The 21,784-nt window shown below is 33.2% G+C and overlaps 13 protein-coding genes across 13 annotated transcripts, besides 6 other annotated features; 3 read left to right on the top strand and 10 right to left on the bottom strand.

The window, feature by feature from the left end:
* Positions 1–631: 631 nt before the first annotated feature.
* Positions 632–935: a mobile genetic element.
* A 23-nt stretch (positions 936–958) lies between these two features.
* Positions 959–1,029: a mobile genetic element.
* Positions 1,030–1,959: 930 nt separating this feature from the next.
* Positions 1,960–3,304: a mobile genetic element.
* On the bottom strand, positions 2,757–3,296 carry TVAGG3_0776420 (MULE transposase domain-containing protein; the record flags this gene model as incomplete). Its single annotated transcript, XM_001293515.1, has 1 exon — positions 2,757–3,296. The coding sequence occupies one exon, from the start codon at positions 3,294–3,296 to the stop codon at positions 2,757–2,759; it is 540 nt and encodes a 179-aa protein (XP_001293516.1).
* Positions 3,305–3,506: 202 nt separating the features above from the next.
* Positions 3,507–3,555: a mobile genetic element.
* Positions 3,556–3,905: 350 nt separating this feature from the next.
* Positions 3,906–3,955: a mobile genetic element.
* A 447-nt stretch (positions 3,956–4,402) lies between these two features.
* Positions 4,403–21,784: part of a mobile genetic element that runs on past the window's edge.
* On the top strand, positions 4,647–5,081 carry TVAGG3_0776380 (uncharacterized protein; the record flags this gene model as incomplete). The annotated part of the gene is made up of 1 exon (XM_001285944.1): positions 4,647–5,081. One exon carries the CDS (start codon positions 4,647–4,649, stop codon positions 5,079–5,081), a length of 435 nt encoding a protein of 144 aa, XP_001285945.1.
* Positions 5,272–5,508, bottom strand: TVAGG3_0776370 (uncharacterized protein; the record flags this gene model as incomplete). The annotated part of the gene is made up of 1 exon (XM_051246154.1): positions 5,272–5,508. The coding sequence occupies one exon, from the start codon at positions 5,506–5,508 to the stop codon at positions 5,272–5,274; it is 237 nt and encodes a 78-aa protein (XP_051081629.1).
* TVAGG3_0776360 (repellent protein 1 family) lies at positions 5,556–5,981 on the bottom strand (the record flags this gene model as incomplete). Its single annotated transcript, XM_051246153.1, has 1 exon — positions 5,556–5,981. The coding sequence occupies one exon, from the start codon at positions 5,979–5,981 to the stop codon at positions 5,556–5,558; it is 426 nt and encodes a 141-aa protein (XP_051081628.1).
* TVAGG3_0776350 (uncharacterized protein) lies at positions 7,103–7,586 on the bottom strand (the record flags this gene model as incomplete). Its single annotated transcript, XM_051246152.1, has 1 exon — positions 7,103–7,586. A coding segment is annotated over one exon (484 nt), but the record flags the coding sequence as incomplete, so codon positions are not given.
* TVAGG3_0776340 (uncharacterized protein) lies at positions 7,614–8,048 on the bottom strand (the record flags this gene model as incomplete). The annotated part of the gene is made up of 1 exon (XM_051246151.1): positions 7,614–8,048. The coding sequence occupies one exon, from the start codon at positions 8,046–8,048 to the stop codon at positions 7,614–7,616; it is 435 nt and encodes a 144-aa protein (XP_051081626.1).
* TVAGG3_0776330 (uncharacterized protein) lies at positions 8,094–8,348 on the top strand (the record flags this gene model as incomplete). The annotated part of the gene is made up of 1 exon (XM_051246150.1): positions 8,094–8,348. One exon carries the CDS (start codon positions 8,094–8,096, stop codon positions 8,346–8,348), a length of 255 nt encoding a protein of 84 aa, XP_051081625.1.
* Positions 8,514–9,230, top strand: TVAGG3_0776320 (uncharacterized protein; the record flags this gene model as incomplete). Its single annotated transcript, XM_051246149.1, has 1 exon — positions 8,514–9,230. The coding sequence occupies one exon, from the start codon at positions 8,514–8,516 to the stop codon at positions 9,228–9,230; it is 717 nt and encodes a 238-aa protein (XP_051081624.1).
* Positions 9,291–9,566, bottom strand: TVAGG3_0776310 (organellar and viral DNA polymerase type B; the record flags this gene model as incomplete). Its single annotated transcript, XM_051246148.1, has 1 exon — positions 9,291–9,566. One exon carries the CDS (start codon positions 9,564–9,566, stop codon positions 9,291–9,293), a length of 276 nt encoding a protein of 91 aa, XP_051081623.1.
* TVAGG3_0776300 (organellar and viral DNA polymerase type B) lies at positions 16,275–17,141 on the bottom strand (the record flags this gene model as incomplete). Its single annotated transcript, XM_001279685.2, has 1 exon — positions 16,275–17,141. One exon carries the CDS (start codon positions 17,139–17,141, stop codon positions 16,275–16,277), a length of 867 nt encoding a protein of 288 aa, XP_001279686.2.
* Positions 17,453–18,538, bottom strand: TVAGG3_0776290 (integrase core domain containing protein family; the record flags this gene model as incomplete). The annotated part of the gene is made up of 1 exon (XM_051246147.1): positions 17,453–18,538. The coding sequence occupies one exon, from the start codon at positions 18,536–18,538 to the stop codon at positions 17,453–17,455; it is 1,086 nt and encodes a 361-aa protein (XP_051081622.1).
* On the bottom strand, positions 18,558–18,881 carry TVAGG3_0776280 (ATP binding; the record flags this gene model as incomplete). Its single annotated transcript, XM_051246146.1, has 1 exon — positions 18,558–18,881. The coding sequence occupies one exon, from the start codon at positions 18,879–18,881 to the stop codon at positions 18,558–18,560; it is 324 nt and encodes a 107-aa protein (XP_051081621.1).
* On the bottom strand, positions 20,209–21,624 carry TVAGG3_0776270 (organellar and viral DNA polymerase type B; the record flags this gene model as incomplete). The annotated part of the gene is made up of 1 exon (XM_051246145.1): positions 20,209–21,624. A coding segment is annotated over one exon (1,416 nt), but the record flags the coding sequence as incomplete, so codon positions are not given.

The raw sequence follows: 21,784 nt of genomic DNA, 5'->3' as shown, positions 1-21,784 counted from the left end.
TTTTTAAAAAATAAAAATTTCGAGAAATTTTTTAAGTTTTTTTTCTTTGATTTCAATAATACAAAATAAATTTGGGAGTAAAAAGACACTATTTAATGAAATTCATATGAGTGAATGTGGATAAATACTCTCAAAACATACAATTTATATATTTTTTCTTTGTATTATCAACTAATTAGTGATAATTTTTTTGAATCAGATTTTTTTCATTAAAAATATAATATATAACGCAATAATGATGTACACATACGTATCTACACATCAAAATATAAAGTTTGTTTTGGTCTGGGCATCCCAACCAAAAATTCTTAAAAAATTGAATAAAATTGAATACTTGGGGCTGGGATACCCAGCCCGAAAACGAATTGAATTTTTTGAATTAAAGAATATATTTACGTATTTATAATATATATGTGATGTTTATAAAAAATACTAAATTTTTGTAAAAAAATTCAATTTATTCAAAACGTACATTAAGTGATCACTTCATTAGTAGGATCAGCGATCCTACTAAATGGTAAGAATGCCACTAGATAAAAAGGGAGTCCTTGGAGCTCTTGATCTCTTGTCAGTAGAGTCCATAATGAGGCATGGCATCTACTGATTAGAGATCAGAGCAATCCTACCTTACCTTCAGGAGCTACAAAGCTCCTAATCGTTACGAGAGGGAGCCTTGGAGCTCCTGAAGCTCATCAGCAGAGGCTATTTACCATTTGGGCCTCTTCTGATGAAAGATGCGAAGCTCTTCTACGAACCAGGAGCTCCAAAGCTCCTAATCCTTACGAAAGGGAGCTTTGGAGCTCCTGAGTCTTCATCAACAGAGTCCCAGATGGTAAATGTCCTATGCTGATGAAAGATGCGAAGCACATCTTCGAACCAGGAGCTTCAAAGCTCCCATTCCTTACGAAAGGGAGCTCTGGAGCTTCTGAAACTCCTTTTATTATCAGATAGGACAGTTTTCTTCTGAGGCTTCTCATCAAATCTAAGACTTCAGAAGAAAGCTGTCCTATCCGTGTATGCTTACATTCTAATTGACTACAAGTGTACAACTTTAAGGCAGAGATTATCCGAGGCCTCTCATCAAATGAGGGACCTCGGATAATCTCTGCCTTAAGTAGTCAAATAACTTTTCTGACTATTCAGGAACAAGAGAACAAGAGTTGGAATACTTTAAGGCAAGGTTCTTCCGAAATCTCTCATCGAATGAGAGACTTCAGAAGGACCTTGCCAAATCCTTGAACACTGATATCCTTGGAACTGAGCTAGGACCAAGGAGAAGTAGTGTACTATAGCTCACGATGGTAATCTCGGAATTACTTATATTGCCACATGCACAATATCTATTCAGCCAGACTCCTATATACAAGAAGTCAGGCTGAATAGATATTGTGCATATGGTTTGCAGAACTCTAATAACACATAAAATTTTGTTATCCCAAAAAGGTGACATTTTGGGTGTATCGTCCATCCCAGGGATGCAAAAATCACATCACCTTGTATCTATAAAGAGTATAATAAAAATGTTCACTATCCCAACATCGAAAATGATGTATGTACACATCGTTCTGAAATTGATTGTATACAATTGCTATTAATTCTTGGAATCATCAAAGATTAAACCTTATATAATAAGTTTCATTACATTATTTAATTAGACACCGATCATAATATCTTAGATTATCTTATCATATTATCTAAGTTTATCAGCAAACTCAAATAAATTGCATTTTAGTCCTAAAGTCAAAATTGATGATGATTTTTCATGTGCTATATAAAGGATACGTAGTATAAAGCAAATGAATGATATTAACGTCATATGAAATTTTGAACATAAATCTTAATCAAACTCCATTAAACCATACTACTTTATAACAATACACAACAGATATCTCAATTTTATCATTTAGGCTTACAATCGGACAAGTTTCGCTATAACAGTAAGAATTGCATGTTAAAAAGGAGATTGGGACAAAGTTGCAATTCGGCACTTTTTGTAAAAAAAATGGGGTCATACTCATAATGAATAGAGACTTATAGCCAAGTCTTGATATCATGCAGGGAGAATATACATTGATAAGCAATTATATTTTATAGTAGTAGTATTCAGAAATTCTTACAATTTACAATACAATTTTCAAAAATGGATAAAGACTAATAGCCAAGTCTTGATATCATGCAGGGAGAATATACATTGATAAGCAATTATATTTTATAGTAGTAGTATTCAGAAATTCTTACAATTTACAATACAATTTTCAAAAATGGATAAAGACTAATAGCCAAGTCTTGATATCATGCAGGGAGAATATACATTGATAAGCAATTATATTTTATAGTAGTAGTATTCAGAAATTCTTACAATTTACAATACAATTTTCAAAAATGGATAAAGACTTATAGCCAAGTCTTGATATCATGCAGGGAGAATATACATAGATAAGCAATTATATTTTATAGTAGTAGTATTCAGAAATTCTTACAATTTACAATACAATTTTCAAAAATGGATAAAGACTTATAGCCAAGTCTTGATATCATGCAGGGAGACTCTCTACAAATACAAAAATTGATTATCATAAGGAAATACAAATTTATCAATTTTCATGTGAAAATTACATAAATTTGTTCTCCAATAAATAGCAATAATACTTTGAATGTTATATTAAGTAATATAGCTTCAGGTAAATAAGCTTACACTTCAAAAATATACTGTTTATTCATTAATTTTAAAAAAAGTCCAAATTATCTAATCTTGCTTACTCTTCCTTTAAACTTCTTTGTGCCAAATTTAATATTGCCTTCAAAGATGGAATAAGGACATTAGGTTCAATCCTTCGGCTTTCGACAATTTCCAAAATGTGTTGAATTAATTTCAAACATTCATCGTGTTTTGAAGCTCTTTGCTCAACAATCTGATTACCTGCCCTTGTAAGAATTCTTACTGCTCTTTCTTCATTCAAAACATTAGCGACTTGAACCTTAATAATCGCATTTGGAATCACAACAGTGATGAGAGTTATGACGATGTCATCAATGCGCTCATTTTTCTTACCCAAGAAAAATGTTTGCTTTAATTGATGAAAGTGTGATTCCGCAATGTTATTCGTGGAATCACCTTCTCCACGATATAACATCATCCAATGTTCTTTGGTTCTTCTCCATTGTTTATCGAAATACTTCAAAGCGCGCGGTTCTTCTTCTTCTAACATTGTTGTCAAGAACTCATATGTTTCATCAGACTCTTCAGCCAGCTTTTCTGCATTCGTTGCATCTGCACGTAATGTCAAAAAGTCCATTGCTATATCATAAGACGAAATGGTGGAAGTGAACTCAAAATAAGAGTAATTAGGTTATTTTGCCGACCAAATATATTTACAAGGCAAAATATCATATTACATGTCAACCTATTATCAGTATGTTTTGATAAAAACAATTTTATCAAATATCATATTAAAATTAACATCTATATCTATATCAATATCTACACTATAAATTTTTTTATTCAATATCATAGATTTCAAAAATTTATTTCAATTTTAAATTAATTTATGGTTTTCATCAAAATTGTTTTTTATTAAAAAGCATGTTTCACAATTTTTACGGTTTCTTTCAAAAGTTATAAAAAGAGAGTCAATAAGAAATTTCAACGCTTCAAGAAGGAATCAAAGAAATTGACGAAGTTCCAGAATTTTATTCAACAATTCTTAATCAATTAACAAAAACTATACTGAAACTTATCTTACCATCCAAATCAAATCACATTACATACGGAATAAACATTTAATCTTTTACCATTAAAATTATATTTATACGTTATTTAATTTTTTTACGTCTAAGTTGAATAGGATAATAGCCGAAGATATAAAGTAACTATAGTTTACAAGCTAAGGAACAAATCAGCATTGAAACTAAAAAATGCTGAAATATTATAATAAATTGAAGAAATACTGTGATAGAATACCTAGTTATACTAGATACTATTATAATATGAATTCATTTGTATTGAATATCGATTAAAATAAGATGGAACGTCAATTTGACAGACTCAAGTTTCGAATTAGAGACCAACTTTCATCAGCATAGTATATGTGCGCAAACTACTGCATAATGGTATGCTTATCTTTTCATTTTAAAAAATAATGTATTTGAATAATTTCGTAAAAAATTAGAATTACTCGATATTAAGCATATTGCTTTTCTATCATATATGCTTATATTCTACAATAGTGTTACCAAACATCGGGCAACATCATACGTATAATACAACTTTTTCGTACTTCTTTATCGAATTTAAATAGAACTAAGTTTTTATTTTAAATAAAAGAGAAATAATTCTAATTTATAATCTCATTATTAATTTATTCTCATTTTAATATTTCATCGATTTTTTATTATCGATATTAGTTAGTATCCCTAAGTTGGGTACTGTGGCACTGCGCGCCTCCGTACACCACTTAGCGGTTTTGACACTTTACGAAACTGGTAACGTATATTTTACAACACAACCATAACACCAACTTAACCTTAAATATTTACAAAACCATCTGACACATAAATGACTTCACTAACGACTTCACTACCGTCCTCACTAAATAAAAATAACCTTATTTTTATTTTTTTTAATTTTTTTATTTCATTACAAAGACATGTCCGACTACATTTACTATGACTCTTTCCCAGAACGTTTCCGTGAACTATTCAAAACTCAAGTAAAATTGAGAAACATGCATTTTAACAAAGACAGACCCATTGACGATGAAAGAAACCCTGAATATATTACAATCCCTTATGACGCAAAGTTCATTGCATACATTCCTTATGGTCGCAGAGGAACGAAAACTATTTCAACAAAGAACAAAAATTATTTCTGGAGCGATGAAGAAAATTGCCTTATCTACATAAATGCATACTTAAATAAAGCTACATATTGTACAAAAGAAGGTTGGACTGGATTTGAGCTCTACATATACGACGACGATGGAAACAGACGTTGTGTATACCCATACGATAATATGTACCATTGTTTTCATCAAGCATTAAACGAATACATAGTCAGTAAGGGTCTCATTCCTGCTGAGTAGAAATGTTATATTTTTGTTCTGTCATTTACATCCAAATAAAAATTTTCAGTAAAAATAAAAAATAAACTTAAAATTAATGATATCACCACCCTCACACGTATGAAAACATAGCACAAAAATAATGTTTATGTTAGAATGTTAGATCTAACACGTTTTCTAACCTCATTTCTAACCTGTTGAATTCATTGCTTTATAACTCTCTTCTTTTCTCCAACTCTTCTAACTTCTTCCTAAGTTTAGCAATGTTGTCCTCATGAAGTTTAATCTTTCTCAAAATTCCTTCTTTATCTAATGGTTGCTTTATCTTTCTAAACTGAACTCTACCATCCTTCATAGTATGAACGTAAAAACCTTCTGGAATAATTCCTGATTTAATGTATTCTACCAAAAACTTTTGTTTCATTGCTTCAGTGACTTTAGTCGTCATTTCAATCAAATAAAAATGTTCAAATAAAATAAAAATAACGTTATTTTTCAGTAAGGAAACGCAGGAGTTTTACGATTTATTTGAGGAGTAGGTTCTGGTTTAAATGTTGGAGTCGGTTTAGGAGTTGACTTTTGAACAGGAGTTTGTACTTCCATAGGTTCAGGAGTCATTGAAGGTGTTGGAGTTTGTTTAACTTCAGCTACTTCAGTATTATTTACAACATTTGCTTTATTTCTTTTCAACATCATAACTGCTCCTGCTGTAGCTAGCAAACCTAGTGGGAGACCATATCTTATATAAGGACTTGACCAAATGCTATTTTTGACAGGAGCTGGTGGAACACCTAACCTTGGTGAAACTGCTCTTTGCCATTGTGCAGCTCGTAAGAAATATTCAATAGGTGCTCCATAATCGTTTGGTAAAGTTTGTTTCATAGATGGTGAAGGTTCACGAGAGCTTGATGAAGAACTCATTTATAAGCTTTAAAAATAAACGTTCATCCTTTATTCCTCACTATCGTCCGTAGCTAAGTTATAGTCATCTAATCTTATTATTGGGATTCCATTAGCACGCACCTGTATTGCAAAGCAACAATCCCTCATAAATCCAATAAGTGGCTTTGGTACATTTTCAGTTGCTAGTTCAATAGGTCCTTTAACAGACAATTTGTATGTTATTGGAGCAGTAGATGTTTGACCTTGCTGGAAGCAAAAGTCCACTTCTGTTGGAAAACCACATAAGAAATGTGTGTTGTCATAGCTATCCCATTTATGTTCCACACTACCATCATCCACCAATGACCTCATAACATCTTCATTAAATCCTATCATATCATTGTTTGTATTGCAAGCGTTCGCAACCATTTCATAAAATACAGGTCCATATGATTTTTCAGGTTCTGCAGGCATATTTCCATAAGCTCCCATGGAAAGCTGAAGATATTTAAACTTAGGGTTCTCAAAATTAACATAATAGTTGTCTTTCTTTCTAAATAGTGCCCAAATACTTTTAACATTAATAGGCGTATAAGCTGCTGTAAATGTTGCACTTGAACTATCTGTATTCTTTGAGAATGAACCGTCCATAGGAATCCAATCCATAACTTTAACAGGAAAACATAAAGCCTCGTTTGTATAATGTTCTACAAGTTCTGTATAAATGTTAGGGTCTAAAGAGAATGACTTTGGATGAATGAAACATTCATTAAAATCCATCTTTGTTCGAAATAGTTGCTGGGTTACAGTTGTAATAGTAACTGTTCCACTAGCTTCTATTGCCTTCGTTATCATAGTGAATGGTTCATTCCATGGAACAAATTTATTTGTCGGTGGATTTGAATCTGAAGCAAATGCAACTTTAAGAGTTGGATTGAAAGCAATGATATCATTTACAGATATAGATGTGCATTGTAAGGCGTCGCTACTGAACTTTACTTTAAGCTGAATGTTTCCTGCAAAAGCTGGAATAAATCGAATAGCTTCTAATGGAAGGAATCTTCTAACAGGAATTCTTAAACGAAGCTTAAAATCAAATGATTTTCCTGCTGTAATTGGACCACTAACAATTTGTCCTGTTCTGCATGTTCCCGAATGACTCCATACATCTTCATGTCGAGTCTTTGAGAAAACATCTACTTTCTTTATTTGTTCGGTAGTTTGTGAGTTTGAAGTTATATATGCTTCTTCTCTTGCGTTGTCTTGAGAATATACGATACGACCATTTGCAAGGATTTGATATCCAGCAACTGCATAGAAAGCGTCATCGAAACCAATCCAAAATCCTGGTGGGTTTGTTTTATTGGAACCTGAACCAATTTCTTTATCTGCAATAAATTGACCTTCCATTTTATACGTAATGAATGTATTGTAAAGGTCCAACATATTTTCACCAGGAGGTGAGAGATTGAATGTTACCCATGTGTTATCTTTAGCAGTTCCAGGTTGTGATGGAATCTTTGCGTCAGAATATTTTCTATTAGTGTCACCAATTTGAACTGCATTGTCTATGATATCGAAATATGAGCGAATCTGATGAATATGCTCTGCTGGAGTAAATTCGTTTAGCTGTTCGTTCTGCATGTATTTACTTCAGATAAAAATATCTATTTACTTCATTATTCTCACTCTTCTTCTTGGTATTCGTGGTGGAAGTTGTTTCTTGACATTTTCAATGAACTGTACATTCTCTTTTGTCTCAACTTCTTTCACTGGCGGGTCAGGGTTCTTTGACTCGGTTTGTTTTTCAATGAAATTCACGAACTTTGCAATAAGCTCTTGGTTCGTTATTGAAAGTACATCTGGCTTCTTTTCTTCTGGTTCTATTGACTTTTCAGTTTGAACAGAAGGTTTTATATGGGCTTCGTGGACTTCACCCTTGCCATGCACCTTAATGTTGTCGCTCTCTGCATTCGCTAATGGTACCTTTCTTTTTCTTACGTATATTTTACCATCTTTACTCTGACTTACGTAATAGAAAGGATGTTGTATTCCTCTTGCGTCATTTAATATAATAGACTCTCGCTCTGATTTTGACAAGCTCATTTTACATCGGTTAAAGTTTTAATTTAGTTTTTTATCTGCAGTCAAATGACTCAGACAAGCCCTACGGACAAGACCCAAGGTGTCATAGATGTTGAAGCATTGAAGAAAGAAATTCGCGAGCAAATTTTATCCGAACTGAAGGAACAAAAACAAGAACAAAAGCCAGAGAGACCAAAGAGAAAACTTAGTGAAAAACAACTAGCTGCATTAGCTGCTGGAAGACAGAAGAACCCACGTTTGCTGGCGAAAAAAGCTAGAGAAGAAGCAAAAGCTAAAGAAGCTGAAGCAAAGAAAGAGTAAATGGTTTATTTTTATCCGAATTAAATGTATAGACAAATACCTTTAACTGTTGCGTTCAGTAGTGAAAACCCTGACGTCAAAATAAAGGGGAACAGAGTAACGTTTAAGTTTCCAACAGACTGGATTGTGAACATAAATGAAGAGAAGTACATTGGCATAACATCTATGTATATAACACGTGCTTTCAGAAAGGTTGACTTTATACTTCAAGTCGAGATAGAAAATGACGAACAGTCTTTAAGCGCCCAAAACATTCACATATACAAATACTTTAAAGACGATACAACATTGCAACAATGTATGATTTCATTTAATGAGATGTTCGAGAAAAAGTTCAACATTGAAGTACAAACTTTACAGCCTTTACGTGAGTTTCTTGCACAACTGAAAGAAGAAGGTAGTCAGCCACAACTTATAGACTTTCATTATGAATTTAATGAAAATGAAGATGGAACTCATGACTGTCAATTCATTGTATTCTCACCATTCAATGAAGTCGCTAAAAAGAAAGAAAATCCATTACGTATAAGATTTCAAATCTCCGAACCAAGTGATGATTTTAAGAATGTTTTCAATTATGATGCAATGCTTCCGAGGAAAAATGAATTTTCAAAGATTGTAACACCTGGCATTTGGGATAGAAAGCAAGCAATACTTTACTCTAATATAGCCAAAGGCGTTGAAAATGAGTTCATTGGTCATACAAGAACTTCACCACTTCCTAACCCTAAATACTATAAATTAACTGGCTTCAATCGTGAGTTTTGGATAGACATGTACTCCACTCATGACCATAAATGTCCAGTGTTCTTGCCTCCAGATGGGAAGGACTGTCTCTACATTGAAGCACAACTCTTAAACTCTACCATCGCAGTATTGTAAAATCTACGCTAGCTTTATTTTTATCACGAATGACCTCATTGCTGACAAAAATAAATGACCTCAGAACTTCAACTTACGAATAAAGCTTGTTTTAGTCGTTATTGAAAAGTTGAACTTTTCAGCAAAGCAAGGTTGACATGACTTACATAAGTCGAATGCAATCTCTTGACCATCATGAAGTGCTTTGTAAAGTTTCATTAAACTGAACTCAGAGTCTTTGTCATATGTTCCAACAGGTATGTGAATGTTCTTATCTTCATTGTAATAGCATTGTATAGCTTCAGGAAACATTTCATTAGCGGTTAAAGCAATAACATCTTGCTTCACGCCTTTCATTCTGCAGTGAAATGCAACTTCATTTAAATCGTTAGTGAGTAAGTCTATGTAGGTCTTCTTTCCACAGAAAATACTTTTATAAGCTAAACTTTGTTTTCCAGGTGTTATTTCTGCAAAGTCGCTATGAAATTGACCAAGGTTCTTTCCTATAAGTTCGCGACCATATCTCTTCTTAAACTCTGCTGCAAGCTTTGGGATGTCTTCATTATATAAGTGCATACTGTCGGTATCCTGGTAAAAGATTTGAAGTCCCATGTCCTCTGCAGTACAGAATACTTCATTCATAATACGTTTTGACATAGACAGAATATTAACACCAAGTGGACAGAAGTTAAAGTGTCTGCAAATGCTTTTCGTTAGCTTGAAAATAGTTTTATCTGAACCATCCAAACCTTCGAACTTCACTATATGGTTGTAATTTCTTATAGCATATCTTATAGCATCTTTGTCATCTACTATGGTTATTTTTGACTCAATAGGAGATAGAATAGTTTTGCCATAAATGCTGTTCAGAATGAGTTTTATAATTTCTTGTAAGGGGTTTTCTTCTTTCTTATACTTTAACCTTAACTCAAACAACTTCTTTACTTCATCTCTTATTCTCATATCTCTGTTTCCATCGTAATAGTATCCTTGCAACACTTCACATTTGACACCTTGATATTTTATGAGGTCTTGTAATGTTATATGGTCAACATACATGAGACAGCAAGTGTTTGAACTTCTTGGAACGTTAAGTTCTGGATTTAGTTCAGGGTCGCAAACTATTAAATGAAAGTGTCTGGGTATACCAATCTCTGTTATCTTAATGAGAACAAAGAAGCCAGACATAAACTTTTCACCAATGGGTTCCTTTTGGTCGTCATCGAATAAATGTCTCATGAGATACTCTGTGCTTAACATTTCTTCCTTCAATACTTTTGGAATACCTTCTAAAGTATAAAGTCTTGCTATAGCTGAAGGATATAATGAAACAGTGTCGAAGTCAGCAATGAGTTTCTTTTTGCTCTTTTGTTTCATGTTATCTGACAACATACATCTTCCACCTTGAATGCATCTCGAAATAAATTCTCTTGGTTTATTTGAGAGGTCATAAAGATTTCCATTCGGGAAGTATACTCTGTTCTCAAACAATTTGTTAGCAATAGAACAAATACTAACGTAGTCATAAACGTTTAAATCAAACTCTTTCAATAAGTCATTGCGGAACTTTACAAAACCTTCTCTTAAAATTCTTACATCTTGTTTGCAGTAAAACGTGCTATATTTTTCTAAGTCGAAGTGGTTTTCATCTATTCTGCAACCTTTGATGGAATCTATGTTCTTCATAAATGTATCTGCATCATGGATAAACTTACATGCTTCAGAAATGACACCAGTTCTGTTGTCATTTGCTAACAAAACACTGCTGTAGTAGTTATATGGAAATACTTCTTTCGGTCCTGTTTGTAAGTTAAACATAGCAGGAAATAGTTTAAGCTTCTTATTTATAACACTGTAAGAGTCTTTTATAATAATTGCCCTTCCTTTATATAAACCAGTTATTTGCATTGTTCGTGAACCTTTAATGATGGGAGTTCCTTTCACTTCTGTCATGTGTCTTAAGATGAAGTTTATGTCATAACTGAGGTTATGGAAATATATTAAACTCTTGTCAGGAAGTCTTTCCAAAAATTCTGTTGCACAGTTTTGACCCCAAATACTTTCACTAACTGAACCATCTTCACTGTCATAACAGATGTTAAAAGCTTTATGAAAGCCATCCGTACTACACTCAAAGTCAGCAAAGAAAACGTGCTCAGGTATGAACTTACATTTAGCTTTATTTACTTCTTTTGACTCTGCTTTCTTCTTCAGTTGTACACAATACTTTGGAGCATATGTCAAATCTTTAAATGGTGCAAGGTTCTGTTTATATAAGTCAGTCGTATATGTGAAAAGTTCTCCATAAGAAATAGGTTCAAAATATTTGCACTCCCACAATGTTTTCATAACATCCCATAGCGGTGTAGTTCTATCCATGCGAACTACATATTTATCTTCTCTCTTTGTATATATTTTCATCTGTTTTTCAATGTTCATTCCACCACACTCCTTCAAGATTTCTATATAGTTTCGAATGAAATATGTTGTCATTGGAAGTCTTTCATTTAGCATGTAGTGGTCTTCAACAAGAAGTAAGTCAATAGTTCGAACAGTTTCACATTCTTTTGGTATGTATCTCTTTATTTCATTATGTCTTGAGTCATTGAAGTAACCAATGGTAACATTAAATGCTATACCTGTTGCGTCAGAAATTTCTTGTACTTTACTTTGAGGAAAGTCTCTAACACGAATGACTTCTCTCATGTGGTCAATAGTTTCTTCATTTACTCCAGCCTGAATGCAAGCATAAACGAAGCAGTTTCTTCTGTCATAAGTGTTGCAGTTCTTTTGTTCAGTTCATTGAAGATTTGGTAGCGTTCAAGATTTATAGGTAATGTGCAAAGATACTTCCAGAACTGACCGCTTCTCTTCTTATAAAACTTCTTTTCACCATTATCTTTCCAAAAGCTTTCTATAAGTGCTGGTTTCCTGTTTTGCTTAAGAGCTTCCAAAATGGCTTTCTGGTCATTTGTCAGTGTGCTTTCATCTCTATATATGGTCTCTTTTTTGGTTTGCCTTTCTTTACATCTGACATCGTTAAGCCTTCATATTCTGTTAAATCATACATCTTTATTTCGTAAGATTCTTTATGTTTGTCAAGAAGAAGTCATAGTGCAATTTCAACAATACCTGCAGCATTTGGCTTTATCTCTGATATAAAGTTCTCCTTCAAGAGCTGATGTAGTAATGTTCCAATATTATTGAGGTTTACGTAGAACATTCATACTTTCCACCAAGTTTAAACATACCATCCATCTCTGTTGGGAGTTTATTTTAATTTTCTCTAAGAGTCTCATGAAAACCTTACCGAAATGTTTGTGTAAGTAGTCTCTGTTTGGTTCATCTAAAGCTTCGATGTTAAAGTCAATGAGCTATTGCCTGACTTCACATTTCCTTTCCTATTCTTTCATCTTTCTTTAAACCATCTCTCACCTTCTTTTGGTTTGTCGTCAATGGAACGAATGACATTATTAGCTTTGCGAACTTGTTCTATAGCACTTTTAAACATCTCTCTTCTCTGTTGTTTCAGTGTGTCATCTCTCTTCTTCGTGTTTCACCAACGTTTGCATTTGTTATGTCAAACATTTCTCTTCTTACTTCATGTGGTACAGCTCTTCTTGTTTCACCAACGTTTGCATTTGTTATGTCAAACATCTCTTGACGAACGTCATGTGAAAGAGCTTTACGAGTATGACCAACGTTTGCATTTGTTATGTCAAACATTTCTCTTCTTACTTCATGAGGTATTGAACGTCTATGATATAAGTCAATAGCAACGTCATTTAAAGGAAATGCTCTTGCATGGACTTCGTCCTCGCCGCGTTGCGGCTTTATGAACTCATGAATTCTATCATAAGTTATTTCACCATTATAGTCATTGAGGATGTCAGCGAGTGCCTTTTTGTTTGTTGTGTAATGCTTTGCAACATCTATATTAGCTTCTGTAAGAAGTTGTTTTATTTCCGAGTGTTCTAACTTAGACAACTTCCGATACATCTTTAGTAGGAAATAAAAAAAATATTTTTTGAAAAAATAAACTTAGAAAAAATTATTTCTTTCTATATTTGCCATTCCGAACTTCGAAAAGATGTGTTTATACCAGCATAGAATTTTTCTCTAGAGCTTGGTCTTATATTGTTTTTCATGACAATATTTTCTATATTCTTCATATAAAGCCTTTTTTTCATACATTTCATAAGGACAATCTAACCAGAATAGTGCATATCCAGTTTCGTTATCTAGGTCTCTATATGTTTCTTCTGTTTGTAGAATTTCGCTTTCTTCTATTTGTAGAATTTCGCTTTTCTCTATTTAGTTCTATGACTATAATATTTGTGGCTTAAAAAGATGTGGGCAAGAAGGGTCTGGCGCTATGTAAAAAGTTAATTTTTCTGTCATCTTTTCTATCGGATAAAAAATATTTTTTGAAAAAATTAGATTAGATTTTTTTTAAAGTTATTTTTCAAAATATTTAATATTTTTATTTTAATGAAACACATGCAAGATTGCAAGTTCTTTTCATACAATGCTCTCGCTACTGTCATCAAGAATGAGTTCAATAATGCTTCAAACGTCAATGTTATCTTTAACAAGAAGTTTGTGAAAGAATCTAAGTTTGGTCAGTATGTCAGACCAAGCTATTGTCATTGACCAAACGTTATACTTCACAAGAGTTAGCAGTAGTTTTGAAACAAAAGGGTTTCTTCGTGAATGTCAAAGATACTCATTATACTATTATAAAGAACTCCAACATTGACTTCTTCAGTATTGCTATGAATCTTTCCGAACAGAAAGAATATAAGAAGGGTGAAACAAATGTGAAATATTATTCTTCATCTCTGAAAACAATAACGAACAAAGATTTATACAAAAGTTCTTACCAAAGGTTGAAGAAGCTTCTATTGACATTGACGAAGGAAGTGAAATGGTTGAAGAAATTGACCCTGACGTCATTTAAGCAAAAATATATTTTTGGTTAGTCTTCATATCGATATTTTACAACAATTCCCCAATGTATAAACTTTTCATACGCTTTTTCATAAGCTTTATATACCTTCAGAAATTTTGCATAATCTTTAGAAGCATTTAGATATTGTTTAAATGCTTTGTATGTCTTCAGAAATTTTGCATAATCTTTTACATGTTGTTCGTTCTCTTTTCTTCTGTCATGAGTTCCGAATATTCTAAATTCATGTTCTTTCATATGAGATAAAATTTTATAAAAAAAATAAAATTAGCTTAGATTTTTTATTCTTCCTCTTTGAAGTTATCGAAATATTCTGTTTTTTTTCCTTCAGTAATGTTAATTCTCTTGAATGTAAGTATTGTGCAACCTTTGATGTCATAGTGTGTTTGAGGAAGAGTATTTTGACAATTTCCTTATTTGCTCATTCGGTGTCATTGAAATCGGTAAGTTTTCACGATAGAACCAGTTTCTGTCAGATTTGTAAATCTTAGCAAGGTCATAAAAGCTTTTGTTGTTTCTTCTGACTAAATGCAACATAACCATATCTTTATCTTCTTCTTTCTCCAACTCTTCAGTATATATCATATACTTATAACTCTTTTCCTTTCCTTTTGGTACCGAACGTGGTATTCTTTTCTGTATGCTTTTGTCTTTGGATTCAATGACTTCATCTTTTGCTTGAAGTTTCTTTTCCATCTCTCCACGTTCTTGTCTATGAATTTCGTCAAGAAGTCTGTAAACATGCCATGCATAACGAGGAGAAGCCCACATTGCAACTGCATTTACTAAAAGTCTATGAACATAATAACCTCTTAAATTTATTGGCAAATTTTTACGATTTTCATGTGTTTTATGCAAGACCGAAAAAAGTCGGTCTAGAGAAATTTCACTCAAAAGTTCTTGTGTGCTTTGGTTTTTGAACCAGTCGTCTGCGTGTTTAGTGTCTGGAGCAAAACATGCTGTCAAAATACTTTGCATTTGGTACATATCGTCTTTGACCGAACGAATGAGACGGAGTTGTTTGTTAAACTGAACCCACTCGTATTCTTCATTTATGGCTTCATGAACGATAGCAGTTGTTGTGTTCTCTGTTGTTGACATATCTGTCCTTACATACAAAAAAAAAAAATAAAAAAAAAAAAACTAACTTTATTTTTCTGTGTTAAAGAAATGTTAAAAATTCAGGGTTACATATGTGAAAAGAAGTCACGAACAAATGAAGGTCATAAGATTCAGCACATAATTCTGAATTGAATGGTGTGTCATACATGTCAAGCCGTCAAGAATTGAAGGAGATACGAGGCTATAAAGATTTTGGATATTTTCTGACACACACCCTGAGGGAAAAGTGACAAAACACGACGATAGAAAAAAGTGACAAAATTGAGAGAAAGTTGTTTCCCGACCAAAATGCAATCATGTTGAAAAAGTGACATTTGTAAAGTTAGACGATAGGATTTCCTGAAAAAGTGCAAGACTTGTTCTGAATCAGGACAAGATTTGTCTTGAAAAAATACAAGACTTGTTCTGAAAAAATACAAGACTTGTTCTGAATCAGGACAAGATTTGTCTTGAAAAAATACAAGACTTGTTCTGAAAAAATACAAGACTTGTTCTGAAAAAATACAAGACTTGTCTTGAATCAGGACAATTGTTCTCAAATTTGAGAACTTTACAAGAAAAACTGACTAAAAAGTGCAAGACTTGTTCTGAATCAGGACAAGATTTGTCTTGAAAAAATACAAGACTTGTTCTGAAAAAATACAAGACTTGTTCTGAAAAAATACAAGACTTGTCTTGAATCAGGACAAAACTTTACAAAATGTAAACTTTACATAACCGTTTCTATCGTACATGATATTTAGTTGACATTGTAAACTATCTTCATGTAAAGTATGGCGGTTTGAAACCGTCGGGAACCTTCACTTTTTTGACGAACTTTCCGCAGCAATTTTTAAAATTTGTGAAAACTCAACGGTTTGACACGTGCCATATGTCATTTTACTCAGAATTTTGTGCTGAATTCAGCAAAAATAATGTTTATGTTAGCATGTTAGATCTAACACGTTTTCTAACCTCTTTTCTAACATAACTATTTACAAGCGTTTTACATGGTATATGTTGCGATGGTTCATGACTTTAAACAGTTTTGTAGCTTCTATTTCTTCTTTTAGTACATCGAATGTTTTAACAATGCCGAAGGTTTCTTTATATTTCTTCTTGACGTCAGATAGAAGGAAATCGTCAGCAGTTGGATAATTTTTGTTCAGAAATGCTAACATGTCCATTTTATCTTCTGCTGGCTTTTCTACTTCTTTCTTTAAATCTGCATAGTCGTTTCTCATTCTTTCTATCTCTTTGACGGAGTAGTTATATTTCCTCATCGCTGCCTTACATTTTGAACATTGCGGGTTCATTTTTGCGTTATACATTGAAATTTGACCTGCTAAAACAACTAAGGCGTCAATTGCTCTCTTCATCTCAAACATAGCGGGTCTTAGTTGTTCGTTCCATACTTTGCCTCTTCTATCTTTATCTCTTATTTCCCAAACACATTCAGCAACTAATGAAACAAAGTTATCGTAGGTCTTAAATTCTTCAGATTTATATATGTCAGAAACATTCTTATAAACCATGTCGCAATCTTTGTCCATAACTTTATGGTTGCAATGAAAACCAAGGAATTCATAATTTACTTTACGTATGAACTTCTTTATTTCTACTGAGTCAGTTGTTTTGACTTCAATTTCGTCGAATTCAGGAATAGTTAGTTTTTGTTGTTGGATTTCAGGCAATTTGGGTAAATGGTCAATAATGTCCTGCATTTCATAAAGATACTGTTCATTTGTTTCATCTTTCGCACTACAGTCTAAATTACTTGTTAAAAGTTCTTGCTTTATCTTCTGGATTTTTGTTTCGAAAGTATATGAAGAAGGAATGAAGCTTTTCATCTCTACTAACATAGATGTTGGATTCATGACTAACGAGTTTGGTGCTGTAGTTTGAATTGTTGTTGTGCCGATTGTTGAAATCATATCTTTACATACAAGATAAAAATTTTTCTTAGAAAAAAATTAGCGTTATTTTTCTTTCATAAGGAAATGTCAAAAATTCATGATTTTCGAGAGTTTTAGACCATGTTAGAAAAGTGGTTAGAAAACGTGTTAGATCTAACATTCTAACATAAACATTATTTTTTGGTGTAAATAAATGGTACCATTAATGATATCATGACTGTTCTCATTCATGTCTGATTTACATCTAATGAAAAAGTTTAGAAGAATTTTCTTATTCTTTCTGGCATATTTTTGTCTTTCCAGTACTCCCGCTCTAATGGTCCCAGATGTGTTGGCTTTGACTCTCTCAAGTTCTTAGATGGTATAACATCTTCAACACCTCCTTCATATCTTACTTTATAAGTGTCATCGTTTATGTTGTAGCCAAGTATTTCAATAACCACTCCTCGCTTTGCTTCGTCAATGGTTTCAGCAAGTTTGCCATTACTACTTTCAACTAACTTATGTCGAGGGTAAAATGCTATGGAGTCGTCAGCAGCTTTTATAAGATATCCATTACCTTGTGTAGAGTCTACGATATAATAGTTTCTACTTAACCTTAAACGTTTCTTTGTCAACGGTTTGTCGTCAAGAACTACACGAACTTTTGTACCAGGAATGAGGGTAAATTGTGTTGAATTTCTGATATTTTGTGTTTGGCTTCGTTTCTTTTGTATATACTTTTCTTCTTGTTGTTGTGTCATTGAATTTGGTGTATGTCCTGTTGTAGAATGTGTTGAGGAATTATATACTTCGAGAAAATGTTTCATTGTTTCTTCGGTAAAGTCTCGCTCTTGATTTAAATCTCTGAGCGTTCTTATGAAGCGGTTTATGATGCCGAGTATGTTATGGTTATGGTCTTCAGTAGTGTAGTGAGTTATGTTATGCTTAATGAGAAATTCTGTGATTTCATTGCTGAGGTATGCACTGTCTTGGTCTGATGTTAAAGTACTTGGGTTATGTTCTGCTACAAACTTTTGTAAAACTCTTAACACTTCACGAGTTCCTTTATTTTTCATTGGATATGCATATGCTTTACGAGTGTTAACATTTATGAAGATGAGGAATGGTTTATGTCCTCCTTTTCTGCTTTGAATGAGAGTGTCAAATTGGTATGCGTCAGGAGTGTTGGAGTAAATTGGTAAAAAGTAGTCGTAAGGGTTTATTTTTGTTTGATGTACAACATTTTTGTCAAAGAACCTTTTCACTTCAGCTCTGTTAGTAAATCCCCAACTCTTTGCAGCTTCATTGAATTTCTTAAATGACCTCCATGGATGTTGTTCGAATACTTCTTTCAAGCTCATTTATGTAAAGTTAAAGATTTTAACCAACTCGTATCCAAGCGTGCATTGTTATATAAGGAGGCATATAATCTTTTCCATTACCTGCTGGGTCTGTAATACCAGCTACAACATGTGTATGATTTCCTGCAGTTCCACAGAAAATACCTGTGCTAACATCTTTGGGGTCAGTTGTGATATCATATCTATGCATTCCCTGTCTATCCGAACCCGCTGCAAGATTTGTATAACCTCTTTTTGTTATTGAATGTGAATGGTTTCCTTCCACAGATGTTCTTCCACTGAACCTATGCATATGTGAAGGAAGGTTTTCAATACCTATTTTCTTTGAACCTCCCATCTTCATTGACTGAGTATTAGTGTAGAATGGAAAACTGTCAACTATTTCATACCATCTACCACCAAATAAAGTGTTTGGATTTATTGGATTCATAGACGTATAAACAGCTCCTATAGGATATATTAAATCATATATGCTCATAACTCTATAAACATATTCTAAAGAACTTATGTCATTAAATACCATTTGGAATGTATCTCCCGGATGAAATGTTGCATTTGTTCCACTTTTATAATGTAATGTTAGTTCAATAGAATTATCCAAGAAAAATTCAAAAGTATCTGGTTGAAGACCTCTAACAAATTCAAATGGAGTTGCTGGTTCACCATTTATAATTTCTGTTGTAAATGTCATTGTATCTGGTTTCGAAAATTTCTTTGATAGTTCTTCATCTACATAAGTTTTGTCTGCTTTCTTATCTAACATTGGGTAGTTCATATGCTTCAAAGTTTCTGGCATGACTTTCAATGTTCCTGCAACTCTTATCTAAACTGTTAAGAGTATCTTTTACGCTTGTACTTGGATTTTCTAATGGTGCACTTGAACCAAGGTCAAAGTTCAATATTATGTCGTCTGCTCTAACAGTAGTGAAGGATTTATGTGTATGGTTCTTGTCAGCTTTACTGTCTAATGTAGCTTGAAGTTCATTTATATCGGAGATGTTGTGTTTATGAGATTTCAAAACTTTGTTCGTTGCTTCGAGTTCAACTTTGTCAGCTTTACTTTTAATAGCATCTTCAAACGTTATTTTTGCCTTAACTCTTAACATAAATCTTGGTTCAACTAATACACCGTTAACATTGAAAGTAGAGGCATAAATTTCACCGGTATAACCAAATGCTTCTGGTGCTTTAGCTACATCATACTGTACAGTACAGCTTATGTCATAACCTTTAGCACGAATGTATTTATATCTTCTTTCATTAACATTTTTTGTCTTCGCTTCATCACTTCGTGTTAAATATCCATGGTAGTCCGTTATAATCTGTTCGTCTGAAGTTATATAATGAACATGGTTCTTGTCCGCTTTACTATTTAATGTAGCTTGAAGTTCATTTATATCGGAGATGTTGTGTTTATGAGATTTCAAAACTTTGTTCATTGCGTCAAGTTCATTTTTGTCCGCTTTACTATTTAATGTAGCTTGAAGTTCATTTATATCGGAGATATTGTGTTTATGTTCTTTATCTGCTTTTTCGGCTAATTTCTCTTCTATCTCATTTATTTCAAGTTCATGCCTACCACCACCTCCCGAAGAAGTATTTTTCTTCAGCTCTTGAAGAACGTCCACTTCGCCATCTTTGGTGTCAATAATGAGACTTTGAGTTAAAACCTTTCCTGTCTTAATGGATGTTTGTAAAACTTCTTCTTCACCATGTTCGGGGTCATGGTCGTCATCATATCTTGTGAAATCAGAGATGTTGTCATACATTAAGCATATCTGTCTCAAAAGTTCTGCTATTTGAAACTGGAACGAAAGATATACAGAACTTTCATCATCTCCTAAAGTCAAGTCTGCTTTCTTAAGTATTTCTTGAATGTATGCAATGAGAACAGAGTACCTTGGAAAATATTCGAACAATATTTCATTAGCTGTTGGTTTTGGTGGTTCTTTTGGAGTTTCTGTTGTTTCAGTTCCTTCTGTAGGTTCTGTTGGAGTTTCTGCATCTCTTGACTTCAATGCTCTTGCTCTCAAAGACCTAAATGTTAGAGCACCGGGTTTTACAAAGGACTTTATAAATGCTTTAATAGTTCCTGGTAAGTTATTGTTAGCATTAAGTAAGTTCCTTATGCTTCCATCATGTACGTCCATAGCACTATGTAAAAAATCTATACTTTTCTTGTAGTCAGCAATAGACTGACTGTGATTTTTTAAAGATTTGTCAATACCTTTAAGCCAATCTTCATGCATGTCTGATACTGAGCCAAGAATATCATTTGCTTCCTTTAGTGTATTTTGTGCTTGTCGTAAAGTATCCAATCCCGTACGTGCATTGTTTGCTATACGTCTTACAGTATCTATTTGACTCCTTGTTTCTTGCATCCAACCAGATAAAGTTTTAATAGTATCCGAACCATTTGAAATGAAGTTCAAAGCATTTTTAACGTCATTTAAAACTTCTTCACCAAGTACCGCCCATATCTTTCCGATTTGGTATTGAAGAACTCCATATGAAGCAGCTGTTAAACCAGTATTTATAAGGTCCCATATCCATGATTTAGCAGTTTTTCCATCCTTTCCATCCTTTCCATCCAAACCGTTTTCGCCTTGAGGTCCTTGTATTCCTTGTATTCCTTGTGGTCCTTGAGGTCCGGTGTCACCCTTCTCTCCTTTCAGTTCATCTTTATGTTCGTTATAATATTCTAATGTCATAAGGTGTACATCATTACTGCTACCAGCAACGCCGAGAATTTGTTTCTCATTCATGACTAAATTCTTTAGGCATTTAATGTTGTCGTCAAATCGAAAGCTCTTTAACAATTCAATGAGAACATTTAATACTTTCACTAATGAGGCATCTACTGTAGAATTTATATATTGCACCGTTCCATCATTTATGATGGGAACCTTGCTTGTTGTAATGAATGGGTCATAAGTGTTAAAAGTATCGAAATCAATGACTTTTTTAGTTTTTCCATCGTCAATGACTAAATCATTGCCTTCAATGGTTAAAGTTGAGTTTTCGTTTACTAGTTCATGTGCTCTTCTTGCTTCATTTGTTTCATACGCATATGCAGCAATAGTCATATTTTAATGAGAATAAAATGTTGTTCTATTTGCAAAGTACAGACCCAAACGAATACGGGACAGTAAAGCTACAAACAAACTTAGGTCTTCAGAATGAAGCGCTTGCTTTCAGAGTTGTTGACTTCAATACTATCGCAACTTTTGTCATAACAGATGAAAC

The sequence above is a fragment of the Trichomonas vaginalis genome, chromosome VI (assembly GCF_026262505.1).
Source record: "Trichomonas vaginalis G3 chromosome VI, whole genome shotgun sequence".
Taxonomy (NCBI): domain Eukaryota; phylum Parabasalia; order Trichomonadida; family Trichomonadidae; genus Trichomonas; species Trichomonas vaginalis.
The sequence above is the reverse complement of the archived record's forward strand: the minus strand, read 5'-3'. Positions and strand labels throughout refer to the sequence as shown.